At 40.6% G+C, this 19,722-nt stretch overlaps 2 protein-coding genes across 10 annotated transcripts in view; both read right to left on the bottom strand.

Moving 5' to 3' along the window:
* The window catches only part of arhgap33 (Rho GTPase activating protein 33), a 58,827-nt gene extending 48,117 nt beyond the window's left edge, over positions 1-10,710 (bottom strand). For 4 of the 9 annotated variants that reach the window (XM_053674938.1, XM_053674939.1, XM_053674942.1 and 1 more), the window contains exon 1: positions 10,458-10,710. In XM_053674938.1, coding sequence (XP_053530913.1) covers positions 10,458-10,476 — 19 coding nt within the window. In that variant the 5' untranslated portion in view covers positions 10,477-10,710. Of the gene's footprint in view, positions 1-8,000; positions 8,525-10,457 lie in introns of those variants that run through there. The other 5 variants (XM_053674943.1, XM_053674945.1, XM_053674944.1 and 2 more) reach the window with 3 other exon arrangements.
* Positions 10,711-11,673: 963 nt separating this feature from the next.
* rbm42 (RNA binding motif protein 42) lies at positions 11,674-19,722 on the bottom strand. The gene is made up of 11 exons (XM_017453792.2): positions 19,576-19,722; positions 17,710-17,777; positions 17,379-17,526; positions 16,072-16,141; positions 15,908-15,976; positions 15,592-15,767; positions 14,799-14,957; positions 14,048-14,185; positions 12,866-12,983; positions 12,409-12,603; positions 11,674-12,210 (listed from the first exon to the last, which is right to left on the bottom strand). Exons 2-11 carry the CDS (start codon positions 17,766-17,768, stop codon positions 12,098-12,100), a joined length of 1,245 nt encoding a protein of 414 aa, XP_017309281.1. The 5' UTR covers positions 17,769-17,777; positions 19,576-19,722; the 3' UTR covers positions 11,674-12,097.

Here is a 19,722-nt window from a genome sequence, read left to right as displayed (position 1 = left end):
TTGTTTAAAATCCAGAATTAGCCTAACTTATTTGGATGCGGTCACAGATATATCAAGGATTGTACAACGGCTTCAAACATGGCTCAGCCAATCAGATTTTAGTACTGAAACTATCCATTTTATAAACTTTATTAGAAGAGGGCTATTATATACGAATTTGTTACTCTTAGTCTGTATCAATGCACTTAACTAGCTAACATGACACTTTATTACATTAGGTTAGCTCCATTCATTAGACTAGTCAATGGGCAACCAAAACATGGGCCTGGACAAGAACACTGAAGCTTTCACTTTCCCGGTGGGCTAGCTAATAAATTTATGATTTCACCCTTAATTATTCCCTCTGTTTTGTAAGAGAAGTCGGCAAGAAGCAACACCCCCCCACCCCACCCCAGTCTCTTTCTCCGACTTGGGTTCTTCCCCCACTGTTTCCTCTCCTCCAGGGTGGAAGAACTGGTTCAAAGTTAGAGTTGAGTCTTTTCATGCGCCTCTGCTGTCCCCTAGCCCTCCACCACTCAATCATAGTTCAGGCCACAATGAAGCGAATGAAATGAATGACAGTGCAGGAAGAGTGAACTGTGAATCATGGGAGCACTGTGGGAGTATGCGAGTGGGGCAAAATGTTGACGAGCTCGTGAGATGCCAAGTACTGTATAATCTTAGCCAAAGGACTCCAGAAGAGGTGAGAAGAGGCTAGTCAGTGGTGGTGGCACTAGCAGAGCAATGCTAGCTTGATGGTTAGGGCTCCGAGTTGATGATCAGAATGCAAATCTGAACTGCTGAAGAACTCAAACCCGAACTCCTGAGACCTCCCAATGCTGCCAGAGAGCCACTGTTGTGCCCTAGATCCTTGAGTCTCAATCACTTGGATTGTATCCAGCTCCCTTACAGTAATTTTCAAATGTAAATGTGAGAAGTAGCTTGTCTTGTTTATAACAGAATAATGTCCTTTCCCAAGAGTCCTTAAATCAGTGAATATACTCTTGAAAAAGAAAGTGGTATGGAATTTTTTTTTTAAAAACCCTGAACATCATTGGACAAATCTACATGTAGGAGATACAGATTTTTCCATTGATTCCTGTTCGGCTGACACTGGTTCAGACGTTAGTGTCTTTCACAAAGTCCTGTAAATGTTCCGTTTCATCCCACATTTTTTCCAAAGGCCTTCGACCTTCCATGGAACAAAGCAGACCTTGGCCTTCCCATTCACCCATGGCTTCTGAAAGCCCTGGGAACCTCCCCTCCCACTGCTTGATATTTCCCCAAGCCTCTTCTTTAGGAACCCACCCATCCCCCACTTTCCTGAAGGCCCTCATTCAAGGATCTACCACTGATATTATGGATATGTCCCCAAACATCTCATGGCCATTACTACACTCCGACCCATGTGATGTAATTCCCTGCTGCTAACACAAAACCCTCACTAGCCATTGCTTAAGGCCATGAGGATCAGTAGCTGTGAGTCGCAAAGCTTAAAATGGGGCACCAACCAGAGCCACTGGGGTTAGACTTTTATAGGGTGAAACTTCACGTGAGCATTCCGGATGAGGGTCTCTTGGAAACTGTGCTCCCACAGTGCCACGTCCCACCCCCACATTCCCCCTATTGCTAAACACCCTGTCCGGCTTTCTGTAGAGGGGCAGGAAAGACAGAGTCATGGGCAGCATACTAAACACTACATCCCAGCTGGGGCTACATGAGAGCAGAGAAGAAAAAGGGAGGGAAAGAGGAGGGTGGAGGGAAAATACAGAAAACCAAAGAATTAGAGTGAAAGACGTTCACTAAGCAATAGAAGGGTTAGACAAGGTGCGTATGTGAGAAAGCCTGACTTCCCGTGACTAAGAAAGGGAAGGGAAATAAAGATGAGAAATCAAGAGTGTCTTTTGGCCGAGTAGCTGGATGATGTGGTTGCTGTGAAAAGGGGGGGGCTCCAGGAATGATGCCACTCCGAGAGTGCTTGTGCTGGCACCGCGTGATGTGGGCACAAGTTCAAAGCAGCTGTTTCTATATGAGTGTCTCACACTTTAGACACCACCATGTAGGTGAGAATAGAAGTGTATGATGCAATAGAAGTGTGCAACCCAAAAATGTGCCTAATATTAAAGTGTAGCCTTGTCCAGTCTGCATAATTTTTTTGGAGAACATTAAAAAAAAGTCATCAGGAACTTTTTAATTCATTTGTAGGAATTTTACCTGAAGAACTCTTAAGGATTTGTAAGATCTGAAATAAACTCATTGGTAAATCTAGCACAGAAGAATCAGGTTTTGGGTTTCTGGACAGTGTTGTCGTAGCAACACAGAGTTATAACTACATACACACTAATTCAGTCCTCTTCAAAAGCGCTGAATACTGTTTTTATAAGCTTGCTGCTTGCTTTATGTGATTTTACCCTCTAGGATATGCATTATTAATCAGAAGGAAAGAGCTGCCCTGACGCAAACCTTGCTGACCCACAAAAACTCATTAAAATAAAAGGACAAGGAGGAAACTTCCTCTTCATCTTCCAAGCAGAAAGAAGAAACCAGCCAAATCAAGACATCCGTAGGATTAGATGTTGACTCTGGAATAAAGTCTAATTTCCAGAGTTAACAATGAAAGAAAAAAGGCTTCAGATAGCAAAAATCCTGTTTTATCTCCGTCTACACGGAGACTCTTTCCATTGAAAATAGCAGAAGACAAACCAGACTTTCTCCACACTATCTTCTCAGCAAAAAAACAACAACTGGTGATTATGGCCAAAAGGTACACAGTGGTTCCGTGAACGCGTAACATTAGCTAGCTAATTTACTTTTAGCATATAAACAAGATGATTGGCGTATCTGAATTGTCCGTAGTGTATGAATGGGTGTGTGAGTGTGTATGTGATCGTGCCCTTCGATGGACTGGCACCCTGTCCAGGGTGTACCCCGCCTTGTGCCTGATGCTCCCTGGGATTGGCTCCAGGTTCCCCCGCGACCCTGAAGGAGTAAGCGGTAGAAGATTGATGGATGGATGGATGGATATAAACAAGATGACATTTTGAAAATAAGGGTGTTCCCAGTCAGATTGCTACTTAATTAGCAGTTTTCCATCTTGGTTTTTCAGAAAATATGACACCTGCCTTCTTGTTTCTCATTGGACTTTTACAATTAAACAAATCACCTTGACAAACTATTAACAGACAGATTTGCCTTCCTGTGAAAGAGAGAGAGAGGGGGGGGGGGGAGAGAGAGAGAGAGAGAGAGAGTGTGAGGTTGGAGAGATGAAGATTGATGAGGCATGAGGGTGGCTCGTTGACTAAATAAGCCCTGACTCTGACCCGAGGGAGCAGCGTGAGCTCTCAGGCTGGGAAAGAGGTCAAAGACACGGCTGGGGCTTCTGTCACAACACAACCTCAATGGGCTGCTGAAGCTAATTACACCCTACCTGATTCCTCTTACAAGTCAACACATCATTGTCAGAGTAAATTTCTTGGTTATACATTTTAAACCAAAACACATGATGACATGATTAAATGTCCAGTCATGGATGAAGAATGTGCCACATGACATTGCTCAGCTTTGCATTTTCCCTGCTCAATAAACCAACCAACATACCCAGGACTGAGAAAGAAAGGCTACTGATAGCAACTGAATGCTGTTCCCTCCATTCTCGAGGCGATAAACAAGGCACCTTATTTTAAGCAGAACTGGGAGTGAGGTTCCTAACAGTATCCTGGCCTCTGAAAGTGCTAGTCTACCATCTCAGGGGACCACTGAGACATGGTGCTTTTGGGAAACTCAACAAATAACAGCTATACCTTGCACAAACCTTGTGCCAAAAGTATTAAACCAGTGTACCTGCAGGTATCAGCAAATTCAATTTAATGAAAGACCTTTTTCCCCCCAAATGACCAAAAGATGCACAGTAAAAAGGTCCACAAACAAAATTAGATCTTCAAATCTAAAAATACATGTTACAACTACATGGTTTTTCCAAACAGACACTCTGATTCACCAGCATTCACAAAAATGCATTGTTTTCTCTTTCAGGAAAATCTGAAGCTCCAGATTGGTCACAAACTGTATGCTTAACCACATAATTGTGTTATAATATACTTTCTCTGTAGTGTTGTATTAAATACACTTTGTTACCACATGTCAGCTACCAATACTTTAGATACTTAGCTAACCAACAGGAACCAAAACACAAAAATTGGGATAAATATTATCCAAGCACATCTGCACGATCACAGCTAGAACTTAAAAGACATAATTAGCAATGGTCTTGTTTGTGGATGCTAGATTTGTGGCCAAACTAACGAGTACTAAGCTAATCGGCCAAGTTAATCTTGTATCTTTTTATAAATGTACCATTATAGTTTCAATTATAGTATAGGTTTCTTTATCTGTTCATTTATTTTCTTGCCCCAAAGAATAGTAATGTCACTGGTGACAGTTGGAATCAACGGCTCGGTAGCTAGCTAATGAAATCCATTTTCTAAATGAGCACTGGTTAGCTAGAAGTCAATCTGCTCTGCCAGAAAGAAGTTATAATATGGCATACTCATATCTGGGGAAATAAATGGCAATTATGACCATCACCCCGAAGTTGATTGCTTTCCTAGAACAGCGAGTCCCAAAGTGTTTCATTCTGCTTTTACCACAGTAAATGTTGGCTAATGATTACAACTCATTAAATAACATCATGCATTTGATCTGTTTATAGTCATTTAATGTCGCACAACTTGCTGTCCCCTAATCAGCTTCTCTTATCTCGATCGTGATGTAAATAAGACAAAAAGAGAAATCAAAGGAACCATCTTCCACCCTTAGACTTTCGTGTGGAGGAAAACTTACATGAACAGCTTTAGCTCTGATAGTTACAAAGCACGGACACTGGAGACTCCTACCTTAAACGGTAAATAAATGTTTACTTTCTTGTTGAAAAGTTTCACCATATCATAAATGTAGAAACTCTAATGCATTATTTTAAGCACAGCTTGAACTATTTTATGGGCTGCTGTTATAGAAAATTAAAGCAACACATTCAGACCAATCAGAGAGGAGAAGTCAATAATGGTGTAGTATAATGGATATTAGTTAGAATGATAAGCGCTCGGTTCAGATTGTTATGCTATGTTTGTTGAAGTGCCATGGTTTGTGAGGTGGGTGTGGCTAAAGGTCAGAAGACTAAAAATTCCAGCTAACCAATAGTCTTTGATTACTTAGTTGGCGTGGTCCACATTATTCATGTTTGATACTAAATACACAGGCATCCATTTCCTTGGCATTAGCTAATTTTGTTTAATATCTTTAGAACAACTTTAAAACTGATATTTAAGGTTATTTTCAACACCCTGCACTTTCACAATCTAAGACGTAGCAAACAACTGCTATATAGTGTGGAGTAAGACAGATTAGTCTTGTCTTGGTGCAAATGGGCAAAAAGCAATCAGGAGAAAACGACTTTGGGCACACAACTGTGCATTTAAACAGGAAGCGGGAGAGAAAAAAAATGGAGATGAGGGCTGGGAAGTATACTATTGCCCCATGTGTCTATGCTCACTCGCATTGTCTCACTTCATTTAGCATTCAGGGCTTATTTATGTAATTGCAACAGCCCGAGTGGCAATGGATGATTAAAAGTCAAAATGTTACACAACAGATATTTCTGACTCACATAGGCACATAGGCTCATTTCTGAGGTCTTACATTTGTGGCTGTGTGTACAAGAGAGTGGGTACTGGGCTTCTCACATATAGACAGAACTTTACAGTCCTGAGCCAAAGCCAAATACACGTACAAATGCAAAGAGCTCACTAGATTAAAGAGGAACAGTCATACTTTGCAACCCAGACCACAGATGTGACTGGTCCCCAATTAGACTAATTATCAACAGGCGGCTATAAACACACAACCCAAAGTGTGCATTGGTTAACACAGGTCGAGTTAAAGACTAACATGGCTGCCTTTCTGAAAATATTTTAGGAACATCAGCGTGAGAAAAAGCTTCTGAATGAGAAAACCATGGCCGTGCTTTGATACGTGGATAAAGCAGGTCTACATTTTTTAAATGAACTATGTAAGACACACTAAGGAACTCAACAAAGCATGACCAACACACATTGGCCTAAACACTAAGTTCAGCAAAGCCTAGTGTGTAGCATCCACCTGGATGATGTGACGGCAGCCATAGTGTGCCAGAACGCCCAGCACACACCAGTTATTCGTAAAGAGGGGAGCGTGATGTAGCCAATTCAGAGATGAGAATTATTAGGGGGCCATGATAAAGAAGGACCAATGGGGGAATTTCGCCAGGACACCGCAGTATACCTGTACTCTTTACGAGAAGTATCCTGGGATTTGTAATGACCACAGAGAGTCGGGACCTCGGTTTAACGTCTCATCCGAAAGACAATGCTGTTTTTACAGTAGTGTCCTCATCACTATACTGGGGCATTAGGCCCCACACAGACCACAGGGTGAGCGCCCCCTGCTGGCCTCCCTAATACCACTTCCAGCAACAACCTTAGTTTTCCTCAGGAGGTCTCCCATCCATGATGATGGCCAGTTTTTATAAAATGGAGCCAAAGCACTCAAAATAGCTTTGTGTCTTGGTGGCAGACACCACCTGAGACTCCTTACAAACCCGTGCTGCTGGTTTAACAGAACAATGATGCTGTGCAGGTAATTAAACACCTCCATTGCCTACCGCTGACACCATGGTGGTGCAGAACTCATCCGTAGGAGGCCTGAAAGATAGCAGATGATCTATTATCTATGAGGAATCTATCCAAAGAGAGGAAGCTCACGTTGTATATTCTAGCCTAATTTTAAAAGGATGTGATTTGAGGTAATCTGTTGATGTATTTCCTTTTCAAGCAGAAAGCAAGAATCGGCACATGGTAAAGTTCTTAACTGATTTACACAACATCCAATAGCGCTGCCGACTCTAAAGAAACTTGACAATAGCTTGCTGAACTAGATATATATGTAGATATTCGAAGGAGTTTAACGAGAGCCTTTTTTTGAGCTGTGGAGGACTTCTCACCACCCCCTTCACCTACGCCGGTCGACTTTAACGAGGACGATATCCTAGATGCAGAGCTGCCGTTTGTTTTTGATCCGAGGTCAACCGTCAGTGGAACCGACGGTAACCAAGCAACATACGGTAATCACAAGAAGGCGTCTGAAAAATACATTCATCCATCTGTTTTCGGTACCGCTTATCCTACACAGGGTCATGTGGGAGCCTGGCACCTATCCCAGGGGCCTTTCGACAAGGACAGCGCAAACTGCTCGTTAAATACTTCTTCGTAAGCTCCATTTGCCTTGGCGAGCATTTCCAGGCCAGTTCATATCCAGTGGAACTGGCTGATCCACTGGCTCTGAGCAAACCATCCACAAGGGCAAACATCCTGTCTATAGTGGATGCGTTCCCAGAACGTCAGCCTACCTGAAGCGTGTATCTGAACGGAAAAGATGACAAAAACCGACCAGGCGTGAAGCTGTCAGATTCTGCGGCGGTTATATCGTCGAGATCACGCTATGCTGACTTTATGCAGGATCTCCAGAGGTGTCATGATTAGAGCACGAGACCATTTTAGAAGATGTGGAGGAATCAAAACAATGGAAGCATGTGCTTCATCACCACCAACACACACACACACACACACACACACACACACACACACACACATGAACACACTCTCAGTAAATAATAAAGGGAGGGGCTCTGAGACCATCACCTAGGCTTTGTGTTCAGCATCAGATGAGGACAAAACCCAGTGTGCTACAGTAACACAGTCTCGATGGTTAACTGGCAACACAGACAACAAACCAGGGTTGTCTTTGTGGACACAAAGCCTCAGACAGCAGCTAACCCAGTTAGATTAGTGAACTAACTCATTTGCACAGACATCAAGTTGAGTGATCTCCTTAACAACACTGACTCATACGTCCCAACTGAGGTCCCTGAATCACTCCCATATGATCCGTTAAAATTAGAGGCGAATAAGAAAACACACACACACACTTACCACCATTCCGGGATCCAGATCAGAGAGCTGCGAACTGAGGACCTCCGTTTGCAAATCAACGCGTTTGTCTGTAGATAACGGTCCTCGGTACGATCGCGAAGCCTCTTCTTTCCCTGACGACATTAATCGAAGTTTTGCCTTACATTTTGATCTTTCCAAACGAGTGCAATAACTCGTACCGAGACGAAGCGCCCGCTATCTGGAAACGCAGAGGGAGGAGGGATGAGGAGAAGGAGGAGGAGGAGGAGGAACGGGCAGAGGAGGCAAGCCGAAACGAAACGCCTGTTCAGTGTATAAACGGCATGGTGTCGTCCAGGAGCTCTAGTACTTCCTTAAACAATGCCACGCTGCTGTGAAACACGCTTCATTCGAAGAAGTCAGTAGCGAATTCGCCATTTTTCCCGCGGTGACTGCATGGTTACACCAGACATCTTCTAGCCATGTGAGCCGCCGCTCTGAGCGTTCTCATCCTTCGCGTCTAAACACACGAACCAATCAGAGGAAAGCTGGGGGTCTGGTCTGTTAGACACTGCCGAGGACGCTCCGGCGGGGTTCGGGGGGCGCACATTACACCGTTTTTTATTATATAACACGATAGCGCAAATGACACAAAATAAACAACCACCATCGTGGATATAACATTTTCAACGTCTTTACTCTGAACAGAACTCAGTGCGGTTTAGCTGTGGCTATATTTCGATAAACAATCCCACTGCTCCCCCCGTCATGTTTTCCAGAATGGTTCGTCCCTTGATGTACCCAGTCGGACAAAAGGAATCCAGGCGCGCGCTTCTCAGCGCGGGGCGGAGGAAGAATGAGGATGTTCTCTCACTGGTGGTCGGCATTTTGGATACTTCACACTTAGACCTGTCCGACTTGTCTCTTTTTGCTAGTATTTTTGTTAAAGTAAACAAACACAAACGAAAATAAAAAAAAATGGTTTTATTTAAAATAATAATAATAATAATAATTTATATTAGTACGGAGCCTTGCTGGTGACATCCCTTCTTTAAAAAGACAATGCATGGACAGCTTATTAACGCTTGGGGACGGGGTCCAAATGCGTGGAATGAGATAATGAAGTCATGACCACGACTTTGGAACACATGGGGATGAGATCATTAGTCATGGGCACATCTTATAAGGCTAATCCATGACATCCTTAGTAACACATGGGTACGAGATAAGTCATGGCCATAATGAGATAATTAAGTTATGGTCAAGACTTAATAAGAAGTGGGAATGACTTAATTATTTCGTTTCTATGTGTTACTAAGTCATCCCCATGACTTTAATTATCTTGTTTCTATATGTTACTAAGTCATGGCCATGACTTTATCTCATTTTCACGTGTTACTAAGTCACAGCCATTACTTTATCTCGTTCCCATATGTTACTAAGTCATAGCCATGGCTTAATTAATTATCTCGTTCCCATGTGTTACTAAGTCACAGCCATGACTTCATTATCTTGTTTTCGCATTTTACTAAATAGTGACCGTGACTTAATTATCTCGTTCCCACGTGGTACTAAGTTATACCCTGAACTTTGTTATCTCGTTCCCATATGTTACTAAGTCATGGCCATGGCTTAATTAATTACCTCGTTCCCATGTGTTACTAAATCACGGTCATGACTTTATCATCTTTTTTCACCTGTTTTCGCCTGTTACTAAACGGTAACCATGACTTTAATATCTTGTTCTAACGTGGTACTGTCATGACCACAACGTAATTATTTCATTCCCATGCGTTACTAAGTTCTAGCCACGTCTTAATGATCTCTCACCTTATTAAGTATTGGCCATGAGTTAATGATCTCATTTCCACGTGTTATCCTTTTTTTTTTTTAAATTATTAATCATCAGCTCCTTATATTAGTGCATAATCCTTATATTGCCATATAAATTAACGTAATATTTTTTCATAATTACTATCCCTCATGAGGTCTTGAGCTTTCTCGAACACTTGCATTGTGCATATTAAAATAATAATAACAATAATAATAATAATAATAATAATAATAATAATAATAATAATAATAATAATAAATGTTACTTCAAATCGTCACTTCTCCATTTTCTAGAACTGCAGCACACAGACATGTTCTAGCATGGTTTGTTTTTCGTTTTTTTTTTGGCACAGACATAAATTAGAGATAATAAGGTTGCATGAGTTTTTGTCACATGCAAAAAAAAATAAAAAAAATAAATAAAAATGTAAAATAAAAAAACCCTTGTATTGCTGTTCCAAAATATTGACTCTTCCCTTTGTGCGTCTTAAAGCAAGTAGAATGACATGAGCATACATTTTTAGATGTGAATCAAATAAATACTTTGAAAAGATCATTAGAAAAGTTCAAGATTGCACAAATAGGAAAGACAAAAGAATGAACATAGAAATACAAGCTGAAATACAGAGTATAGATATAATATAAAGGAGCGGTGAGAAATCCTACCAGTCCCCCTTCTGTGCATCCTGGACTCTATGGTGTGTTTTCGTTTTGCTCGGTAACTAGAGTCAAAACCGCTCGCTTCATACTGAAGCAAAAGTGGACTCTCACTCCGAAATTAGGAAATGAGGCTTTTTCAAAACACATGATCTTCGTAGTCAGTGCATGTCTGACAGGGAACGAAACATTTTGTTTTCTGAGGAACCATCTGCAAACAACTTATTTTCGGTTAGCGTTTCCTGTAAAAAAAAAGAAAAAAAAAAATAGTAAGGAGTATTCGCTGTTAAGATGTAGACTTGTGAATAAAATCCAATGTCGGTGCGCCTCCTAGTGGAAATGTTAGGAATTGTCATCAGTCCTAATGACAAAATACGTTATAAAAAATTCAGTGCTTTAAAAAAAAAAAAAAATTCTCGTATATGCTTTTTTTTTGTTGTTGTTGCAACAAATCAAACATTTTACTGTATCTGTCCTCTAACAACCACATTTTCCAGTCTCAAAGTCACCAGGATGGAGGCATGGGTGGCACGACATGAGCGTTTCACAGCGCCACAGTCCCGCATTCGATCCCGAGCGCTCCAAATTTCTAATCGTATTCATATTTAAACCTGTGCACACAGAGCTTGCATTTTCTCCCTGTGCTTCGGGGGTTTCCTCTAGGTAATACACTTCCCAAGTCCAAATATCCGAGTTGTAGGCTGGCTGGCATTTCCAAACTGTCCGCAGTGTGTGAGTTTTGGTGCGTTTTTGCCCTCTCCAGGGTGTGCCCCGAGTTCCCTGGGATAGGCTCCAGGCTCTCCTGTGACCCTGTGTAGGATAAGCAGTATGGAAAAGGGATGGATGGATGGATGAACACTACCACTATGCCCCTGGAAACACTAGGAACAAACACCCAGAAGTAGAAATGGCAGCACTTTCAGAATGATCTATGAATTCTGGCTCGGATAGTTCCCCAAACATCAGCTACATCACTCTTGATATTTCCAATCATTTTAATTGGTTCTATTTTACAAAAGCTAAACTACATAGTAGCTCAATTCTCTTCAACCACTGCAGCCCTGACCAGGCAGTTCCTAAGGATGAACAGCTGTGATAAAATGACCTCACATGACCTCAGATTTACTCAGGGTTCGTAAATAGCATATTATATTGCAAAACTCAAGAACTCCTTTATCTAAGGAGTTAATTCAGACAACATCGATGAAACAAAAGTGCAAAATGGTACGCAATATAAAACATGAGGTTTATTGACAAGTTTTACAAAGTAAAACTTGTTATTGTTATAACAAGTTATTGTTTACCAGCTCTTTCTAACATCAAAATAAGAGAACATGATAGTTATTTCTGGTAACTGGGCGAGCAAAAAAAAAAAAAAAATCAAGATAAAACACAATTGTACTACATATGTTTGAAAGTCGCTGTTGAATGCCACTGTAAAAGACTCAGATCATCACAAATAGAGGAGGTATCACACTTTACGTAACAAGCGTTACTGATCCACTCCTATCTCCTGCTACCACAGTTGTGTATTTGAGCATCAATAAATTCCAGTCTTCTCCATCTTGAGGCTGTCGGTGTGTAGCAGGAGATGGAGGTAAAACACACTCTCACACTTGCATTACAGTTTTGACTCAGTCTCTCAGAGCTTATCTAAGCCCGAGCTTCTTTTTCTCCTTCTGCTTTTTGCGTACGATCTCCAGGTTCCTGTCTTTCCATGTGCTCTTTCGCAATTTGATGGGTCTGCTGCCTACATATTTCCCTGTAAGCATACAAAAAGCGTTGATGTAGCAAAAGACAGATATTCGAAATTGTAGTTCCAGGAAGAGCAGTACTGTCCTTTATAAATATCAAAACCTAGTCTTGGATTAAATTACAGTGACAAACGTGACTTTTTTTCTAGGGTCAGGACTTAATCTGTATCGTGAATATGGTTCCAAAGAGCTGTATCTCCACTCACCGTTCATCTCCCTCATGGCACGTACGTAGTCATTGGGGTCCTTGAAGCTGACAAATCCGTAGCCCTTGGTCTTCCCGGTGCGTTTGTCTCGTACCACTTTAGCCTTCAGAAAGGATGGATAGCGGCTGAATGCTCTTGTCAGGATGTCGTCGTTCACCTCATTCCCCAGATCTCCACAGAATATCCTAAAGTCATCTGAATAAAGAAGAGTCCGGAAGAAACGTGTGTGTGTGTGTGTGTGTGTGTGTGTGTGTGTGTGTATTACTCTCGAGGTCTCATTCTGGGAAGTCGAGAGTTGTTTTGCAGAAATGGGAACATGTTTGTTTCACATATGAAAAGTCCCAGTTTCAGCTGTGATACATTCAACATGTAATAAAAACAGCTACTGGATTTAAAACGTAAATGTACTGCTGCATACATGTTCATGTGGCACTCTAACCAGTGATAATGCTTATACCTGTCTCCCACTCTGCTAGGCTGGAGTCTTCCCAAGTGGTGCCTGCGGCTGTACGGATGCATTTCCTCACCTTCTCCTGTTTTCCTTTCTTCTTATCCTCCGCGATGCTCTCAGGTGGCTACACAAGCAGAGAATTAAACATGGCGCACACATTCAATCAGCAAATGGCTGCTCCAACACATTGTTTTATGTCTTTTTTTATCAAGATATGGACATGAAGAGAATTATCCAAACTGTTCGAACCATTACAGGGTGGACAAATTAAGTAGCACACAGAGATGACATACATACACGACGTATGATCTTTTGCTGAATAAAAGCTCAGTATATAATAAAAACACACAGTTACCTCACGGTTAAAAGGTAAAACGAGACGGTAAACACTCCAGCAGGACTCGATTAGTATCTTTTAAGTTTGTCGTGAAAATTCGATGTGAAAACCAAATCTCATAGCCGAAGTGTTTTGCCAAAGATAAGATAATACTCATGGTCGCTAGTTTACCTTATTCTGTATTAATCCACGTAACTAGCAAACTAGCTCGCCATACATCGTTACATTAAGACATTAATTACATTAGTGTGTTTTGACCTAGTTAGTATCTAAGCAACTCAGGCAGCACGCCGGAACTTTTACAATCCCTGTGTGCTAGCTAATAAATGTATGATTTGTATGACAGTGTATTAACATTAGTAATGGCTAGGACGTTGTCAAGTTATTACACAGCACATTAGGACTGGGCGATATGACAAAAATATCATATCACGATACTCGAGGACAGATACATGATGCGCATTACGATATATAACTTTGCTAACAAACTATCCACAAAACAGCAGTAAAATAAACAAACAAAAAAAATCCAATAAACTGAGTTTGAAGATACTTTAATGCTTACAAAATCAAAGAGGATTAAGTAAAACAAATTTTTTATGTCGAATCTACGGCATCCATTCAGTACCATTTAATTTGTAATTATTAATTTAAAAATAAATAAATAAATACATCACCATACCAACGATATCTAGTAAAAGTGTATTGCGTCATCGTTTAGCACGATATCGATATTATATCACCCAGCCCTACAGCACATACCTGCAAAGCAAGTAGCAAATCTCATCTAATGCTTTTAAGAATAATGGACGCTTATGAATTTTATGATCACTGGGAGTAAAGTTCAGTACCTCTATGTGTACAGGCTCGGGCTCAGGCATGCTCGGCCCGATGACGCTGTCGTCCGTGACGCTGTCCTTCTTGGCCTCCAGGAGCCCGGCTGCCATCACAGCTGCCTGCTGTTCGGCTACTAATGCTGCCAGCTCGTCCTGGCATTCATTACAAACAGAGTAAGGATTAACAAAACCGATATAGCTCGACTATTTTAACAGTTTTGATCGACATCATGTTTAATGAGATATGGTAAAATGCTTATAACTGCACAGCCACAGCTGTGAGAGGCTTCTTTTTTCTTTTCTTCCCTTTTAATTAAAATATTTTATACCACAGCACTCCTGAATTCTCAAATCTGATTCATCAGAAGGTGAGAATTTTCCATAACAGCAGCTTAGACGGTAGATCCGGCCGTAAGGCTTATAGCTTATATTAATTCTAAGTTAAGCTAATATTAGTAAAGCTAACATTAGTTCAAAGAGACTTGACACATTAATAAATGTGTTAAATAATAAAGTCAAACCTGACTACGAACGGTTCAAAAAGTACAACGTCGTTCTTTAATAAATGAAAAATATATTAATCATTGTAAAATTGTTGTCGTACAAAAGGAACAATGTCATGTTTTATTCCTTACCTTCAGTCCCTTACGTGTGTCTCACTATTTACAAACGGCTAACATCTTCCATTCTCTAAAGTTTCTCTAAAGAGACATGGAAGGATGAATCTTCTAAAGTGTTATGTTGTGTATGTGTGAAAGGTTTTTACTATGCGTGCTTGTCTCTGGGCTCTCATGTCTGGTCTCTTGGGGGCGGGCGGTGATGTATAAACGGTGGGAGCTGCCTGTATAACGCTGGGGGTAACTTTGGGCGGCGCATGCGTCACTGACCGAGGTGGGGCCGCTACCACTGGGTTCATTGTTTCAACCTGCCAAAGGAGAGAGAAAAAATAATAATAATGATGAACTTTTCGATTTTGCATTCATTTCTCCAGCCATTAGTCACTAGTAAAACTAATATTATTGAAATGTGTTAAGCGTTGTATTCCAAAACCTGAATAAAAACACCAGAAATATATATGAATAAAAACGTTTGAAGCTTGGTTGAAGTGGAAAAGTTGGCAAATCAATAAAACCCTATCTTTTTTTTCCTCATAAATCGTTACATTTACAACAAACTAAACATGTATTGTTTTTGTTTACACAAGAATAGCTATTAACATCATCTTTCGCCAATGTTTTAGAAACTTTCTTAATATTTATGACACACCTTGTGATTCCAAAGTAACACTAAAATCACTGTTAGCTGCTAAAGCCATTAAAGTGTTTTTTTTTTTTTTTTTTTTTGCAGGATAAAAAGTTAATTTTATACCAATTTTGGAGTCACAGTAACAGTAAAAGGTACTGCATCGTTTTGGTTTGCAACGACATCCTGCATTTCTTCACTGTTTCATGATACTATTGGGAACTAACCAATACGAGTACCACGTTTCGGTTGATGTGGGTTTTTTTATTCTTTTCGGTTGGTGGCGTTATTTGTGCAGTGGACATGAAAGCCCTTACAGGTGTAACTTGGTTCATCGGCCCCATAGGTGGTCCGATGGGAGCCATAGGATGCTGAGGGGGTCCGGCCATTGGGGGTGCCATCATCATTGGTGGTGGGGGAGGAGGGCGGGGCAGCGGAGGTGCCATCATACCTTGTGGTGGAGGGCCACGCATCATTGGCACTCTCTGTCCCCCTGAGACATGCATTACAGAAACAGAATGAGACAGATTACGAGAATGACACACATCCAAACTGCCACTAAGATCTAGCTAGACAACATCAGTAAAATTGTTCCAAACAAATTTAAAGTGATATACGTTGTTGGCCAGTTACCTGGTCTTTGCAGGATGTGTGGAACAAACGCAGGTCGCATCATTGGCGGAGGTCGCACTGCAGGGATGGCTAAGAAAAAAAAAGGATCGGTCGCAAACAATGTTAATTCTGTGCTTATGCTGCAACGTCACTTGAAGCAATATAACCATTGATGCATGCCCTACCTGGACCAACGAACGCAGGAGGTGGAGGTCCGACTAACGTAGCAGCTCTTGCCTCCAAGCTCTGTTGGACCTGTAGAAGGAAGGGAAAGATTATTTCCCAAACAGCTAACACTAAGTAATACGAGCTGCCGATGTTCACTGATGCTCATGCAGATATTTCGGATTCCAAAGCAGAACGTCTGAATAATTAAACCAAAGCTGAGTGGATCTGCATTCAATAAGAAATTAAACATTATTTTAGCTGTCTAATGGAGCGACCTGTGCCTTCTGAACTTTTAAATGGCCTGATGACTTAATAAGAAATAGCAAATTAAAAATATAAATCAGTTCCCACGGTCATTCCACGGTTTCCTTTTACTTTTAGACATAAGCCTAACTGTTATTTAGGATCAGATTAGCTTTTAAGAGCAACTTCCACCCAAAAGCATCGCAGACTATGGACGGCTTAGAAAACTACATCAAGAAATGCTTTATCAGCAGTATTTGCTGAATGACATGACAGACAAAGCTTAATAAATGCCTATAGTTATGCCTTTATATGCCTTGTATATCCGACTTATACAAGTAACTATATAGAACAATCTAAGTTACATCTGTGATAAACGCAGTTTCAGTGAAGCTGCTGCATTGCAATGCATATCTAAAAACAACCTGGTGGTTTATACAGTTTCACTTACTTTTGTAGAAGTACACTAACAGTCAAAAGTTTGGAGACACTCAAATGAAATGTTTCTCATGATCTTAAAAATCTTTTGATCTGAAGGTGAATGATTAAATGTTTGAAATCAGTGTTGTAGACAAAAAATATAATTGTGCAGACCTTCATTTCTTTCATTAGAAAACTAACATTTTATTTACAAAATGTATTTATTTATTTTTTAAAATGGATGACTTAGAGCGAAGCTGCCAATAAGGGTCCAGCGTCGGTGTGAACTCCTTTAATACTGCTTAAAAAGCATCTCAGGGAAATTCCTCTAGAAATCGGTTGAGAAAATGCCATTTCTGGAAACTCTAGGTAAAAAGGGTGTTTACTTTGAAGATGCTAAAATACTAAATTATTTTGATTTATTTTGGATTTTTTATCACAACATAATTCCTACAGTTCCATTTGTGTTACTCCAGGGTTTTGATGACTTTTATTATTATTCTAAAATGTGGAAAAAATAAAAATAATAAATAAAGAATGGGCATGTCTAAACTTTTGACTGGTAGTGTAAATTAATTATGTTCAATCAGGTGGAAAGAATTTGAGTGACCATCACTAACAACTGGCTTCGAGACAATTTGTGGCTGGTTTACATATTTACCTGTTGGTAGGTGTTCGTGCCTATGATGGGCCGGACCACTGGCATAGCTTGTACAGCCGGCACAGCCAGAGCCACTGGAACAGCCTCCACTACAGGTGGGCCTCCTGCAGTCACAGCGACAGGTCCTCCCAAAACCTCCTGCTCGAACCTGCACACAAAACCTGCTTTAGTGCATGAAGATTGAGTGCAAATATTCGGGACATATAAACGCCATGCACGCAGGTTTATATATTAGGCCATCAACACCAGCCTGAATAACACGCATACTACTAAATAAATCATAAGATAGTGAGATGATGGAAGAAAGGTACATAACCAGAACGGTACTCACAGCGCCATCTCGGCCTCCATCTCCTTGAGGCGCTCCTCGCCTGATTTTAGTGCCATCATGAGGGACTCCTAGAAGAGAGTCATGGTCAACTACCGAACAACACTGCGTTCATATAAACACTCGTGTTTACTTCCGGGATGGCCGCACCACCGAGGAGTCTGTGACTGCGTGTTTGTATCATGTTCTTTATGTGAGCAGCTTACTCTATCCTCACCACAAGCATATTTCAATTATTTTGCTATACACCGAAGATATTTGGGTTCGAGATCGAAAGATTCATTTCCTCATATTTACATCTAAATGCGTTAAACAACTTATAAAATGGCACCTTCCGTTGAACCATTTTTTCAAGTGATCAAAAATATTGGAACACATGACTGATTGGCGTTTCTTGTCACCCAGGTGTGCCCTGTGAGATTGATTTAAAAAAATAAAAAAAATAATAATGAATCTGAATTTCTACCTTGAGTTATGTCTGTGAAGACTACACATTTGTTGTTAAGAAGGATAAAACAATATGAAGACCAGAGAGCTGTTTGTGGGAGAAAAGCAAGCCATTTTTTAACTGAGAAAAGAGGGAAAATCTATCAGAGCCATTGCACAAGCTTTGGGCATAGCCAATACAACAATTTGAAATGTCCTGAAAAAGAAAGAAACCAGTCATGTACTAACAACCAGATATGGAACACGTTGGCCAAGAAAAACAACAGCAGTTGATGACAAACACTGCGCCAGCTGTGAAGAAAAACCCAAAACAACAGTCAGTGACATCACCAACAACCTCCATAGGGCAGATGTGACGGTATCACACTCTACCGTTTGAAGAAGGCTTTGAGAGCAGAAATATAGAGACCATACCACTCATCAGCAATAAGAATCAGAAAGCCAGATTGGGATTCACAAAGAAGTACAGAGATGTGCTACAAAAGTTCTGGGAGCAAGATTAACCTCTACCAAAGTGATGGAAAGGCCAAAGTGTGGAGAAAGAAAGGATCTGCTCATGATCCAAATCTGTGAGGCATGGCAGAGGTAGCATCATGGCTTGGACTTGCGTGGCTGCTTCTGGAACAGGCTCACTAATCTTTATTGAAGATGTAACTCATGATGGTAGCAGCAGAATGAATTCAGAAGTCTACAGAAACATCCTGTCTGAAAATTTATAGTGAAATGCATCCAAATTAATCAGGACGAACTTTATCATGCAGCAAGATAATGATCCAAAACACACTGCCAACTCAACAAAGGAGTTTATCAGTGGGGAAACAAGTGGAAGGTTGTAGACTGGCCAAGTCAATCACCAGACCTTAACCCAATAGAACATGTATTTCACTTCCTGAAGAGAAGACTGAAAGGAGAAACCTGTTGTTGTTAGCCAGTGACGCTAAATATCGCGAGACTACACGGTATTTCCGACAGACGCGATCTCACTGCCAATTTACAACGTTTCTCTTTTATTATATCGTATTTTTATTTATTTATGATTACCTAATGGGTACTTTAACAGGCTGTATTAAGACCAACGAAGGAAGAACAAGTAAAGACGTTAGCAGTACCAATGCACCGTCAATAATGTGTGTGCTCACTGCTAGCTTGGCTTAACTTAACTCTATCTAGCTAAGCCATATAAACCTAGAAAACTTTAAATAGAAATATAATTGACTGCTGCTAATATGTATTCTTTTATAATTACGAAATTAAACAAAAATAAGTCGGAGAAATAACTGACTCGTGGACATGGTTTGAAATTTAGCAGCCTGCAGTTAGCAATCTTGCTAGTTAGCTAAAATGTTCAAACTGAAAACTACATGCCAGAGCTATTAAAAAAATGTTATCTGATGTGTAAGGTTTGCTAAATGATACCATTACCTTAAACACCTCCAATATTCCAATCAATAAAGCAAAGACTATTGATATAAAAAAAATAATAAAACCGACGAGAAATATTTGGTTAGAAAGACGTCATTGCTCTTCTTCTGTGGAAATAATGGAGTCTAACATGATTACAACATGGCG

The sequence above is a fragment of the Ictalurus punctatus genome, chromosome 23 (genome assembly GCF_001660625.3).
Source record: "Ictalurus punctatus breed USDA103 chromosome 23, Coco_2.0, whole genome shotgun sequence".
In the NCBI taxonomy this organism is placed as follows: Eukaryota; Metazoa; Chordata; class Actinopteri; order Siluriformes; family Ictaluridae; genus Ictalurus; species Ictalurus punctatus.
Note: the sequence above shows the minus strand (reverse complement) of the source record. Positions and strands in the feature narration are given on the sequence as shown.